The following is a 2,168-nucleotide window of genomic DNA, read 5'->3' as shown; positions in this document are numbered from 1 at the left end:
TGAAAAGATGAAAGGAGAGGAAAATAAAATTGATGTGACAAGAGACATTTCTTTAAATGTCTTAAATGACAAATACTGGTACTTTTTGGAGTGGGGGGGCTCTTTATCTTGTGTCCTTGGTTCTCCATGCTCTCTCTGAGATTTCACAAACCTCCTCTGAGTTTTCTCTGGTGTGCTTTCTTTTAGATATTCCTTCTTGTTTATAACTCACCAGATTACCAGGAAGAGTGTGTAATAAGCAGCTCTCCCTCCATATTTATATTCTTCTCTTTAATATGTTTCTGGTCCTGATGAAGTGAAGATACCAAGTAAGGGGAAAGGAAAGAATGAAACCATGGTTCTTATTTTAAATTACTTTCTTGTATGTGATTTAAAGAAGCCCAACTTTCTTCTTCAGTCCGCTCTCTCCCATTCAGGTACCACAGAGCAGAGAGTAGATAGAGTAGAGAGTAAAAACCATTCTGTTCATATTTTTGTGTAAACTAGAACTAGCTATATTTTGTGTGTTTTCATTATATGTTCTCCTTTACAGAAGCCAAAGTATGATGACCTTATCCTGGGAAAACCAAACGATGATAGTGGAGTTTGTTCTTCAAGGATTCTCTTCCATCTTACAGCTAAATATTTCCCTCTTCATAATGTTTTTCATCTTCTACATCCTAACTGTTTCTGGAAACATCCTCATTGTCCTCCTAGTTCTGTACAACCATACTTTGCATACTCCCATGTACTTTCTTCTAGTGAACCTGTCCTTTCTGGAGGTCTGCTACACCTCCAACATTGTCCCCAAGATGTTGCTGATTATCATAGCTGACCAGAAGACTATCTCAGTGGTTGGCTGCTTGGCACAATTCTACTTCTTTGGATCCCTTGCTGCAACAGAGTGCCTCTTGCTTGCAGTAATGTCCTATGACCGCTACCTTGCCATCTGCCAGCCTCTCAGATACCCCATCCTGATGACTGGCTCTCTCTGCCTAAGGTTGGCTACTGGATCTTGGTTCTGCTGCTTCCTCCTCACAGCCATCACCATGGTCCTGCTGTGTAGACAAACCTTTTGTGGCCCTAATGAAATTGACCACTTCTTTTGTGACTTTACCCCTCTGATCCATCTCTCCTGCATGGACACTTCATTGACTGAGACCATTGCCTTTGCCACATCTTCTGCAGTCACTCTGGTCCCATTTCTCCTCATCACAGTTTCTTACTCATGCATCCTCATTGCCATCCTAAGAATCCCATCTGGCACCGGCAGGAGGAAGGCTTTCTCCACCTGTTCATCCCATCTCACTGTTGTCACAGTATTTTATGGAACATTGATTGCCACATATCTTGTGCCCTCTGCCAACTCTTCCCAATACTTGCGTAAAGGGTTCTCTCTGCTCTATACTATCCTGACACCTATGTTCAATCCCATTATCTATAGCCTGAGAAACAGAGACATCCATGAAGCTTTAAAGAAATGCTTGAGTAAGAAGCCAGGCTTTCTCATATGACATGAAAAAGAAAAGAGCTATGACAGTGGCCTCTGAGGATGGCTATAGACACTGATGATTTCTGACAGCTTTAGATGAATTAGTATCCCATGTCATCATCTAAGAAAGTCAGTCATATTCTGTCCTACCATCTTCAGGAGTCATGGAGTCTTGTAAATATAAAAGCCAATAATCAATACAAAGTGATAAGAATTTTAACTAATTTATTCAAATATTCACTGAAAGTCCATTATGCTCAAGGTACTTTGCTGGACAAAACATATGATAAAAACAGATGAAAAAAAATCACTGAGGCTTTCTTTTCTCTCATCAAACTCACAGTTTAGTAAGAAGAAAATCATCAGCCAAATGCGCAATATAACACCATGAATATAAACACAAAATTATACTGATGATTCAAAATAATAAGATGACCAATACATATCTATCAGAGTGACCCAAACCTAGAACACTGACAGCACCAAATGGAGAAACATCTCATTGCTGGTAGACACACAACATTCTCAGACACTTTGAAATATAGTCTTGAAGTTTCTTACAAAACTGAACACGCTTTTTCAATATTATTGAGCGATTACACCCTTTGTTCAAATTCAATGAAAACTTATTCCTATAAAAGAAAAATGCACACAGATTTTTTATAGCTGCATTATTTATAGTTGCCAAAAATTGGAA

General features: G+C 39.0%; 1 protein-coding gene across 1 annotated transcript; it reads left to right on the top strand.

The window, feature by feature from the left end:
• The first annotated feature begins 542 nt into the window (after nucleotides 1–542).
• Nucleotides 543–1,493, top strand: LOC131912629 (olfactory receptor 11A1-like). Its single transcript, XM_059264943.1, has one exon. It carries the CDS (start codon nucleotides 543–545, stop codon nucleotides 1,491–1,493), a length of 951 nt encoding a protein of 316 aa, XP_059120926.1.
• The last annotated feature ends 675 nt before the right edge of the window (nucleotides 1,494–2,168 follow it).

Source organism: Peromyscus eremicus, chromosome 6 (genome assembly GCF_949786415.1).
Source record: "Peromyscus eremicus chromosome 6, PerEre_H2_v1, whole genome shotgun sequence".
In the NCBI taxonomy this organism is placed as follows: domain Eukaryota; kingdom Metazoa; phylum Chordata; class Mammalia; order Rodentia; family Cricetidae; genus Peromyscus; species Peromyscus eremicus.
The sequence above is the reverse complement of the archived record's forward strand: the minus strand, read 5'-3'. Positions and strand labels throughout refer to the sequence as shown.

Bases quoted from the DNA above. Each gene is read 5' to 3' on its own strand.
- LOC131912629 (XM_059264943.1), top strand. From the start codon at position 543: ATGATGACCTTATCCTGGGAAAACCAAACGATGATAGTGGAGTTTGTT.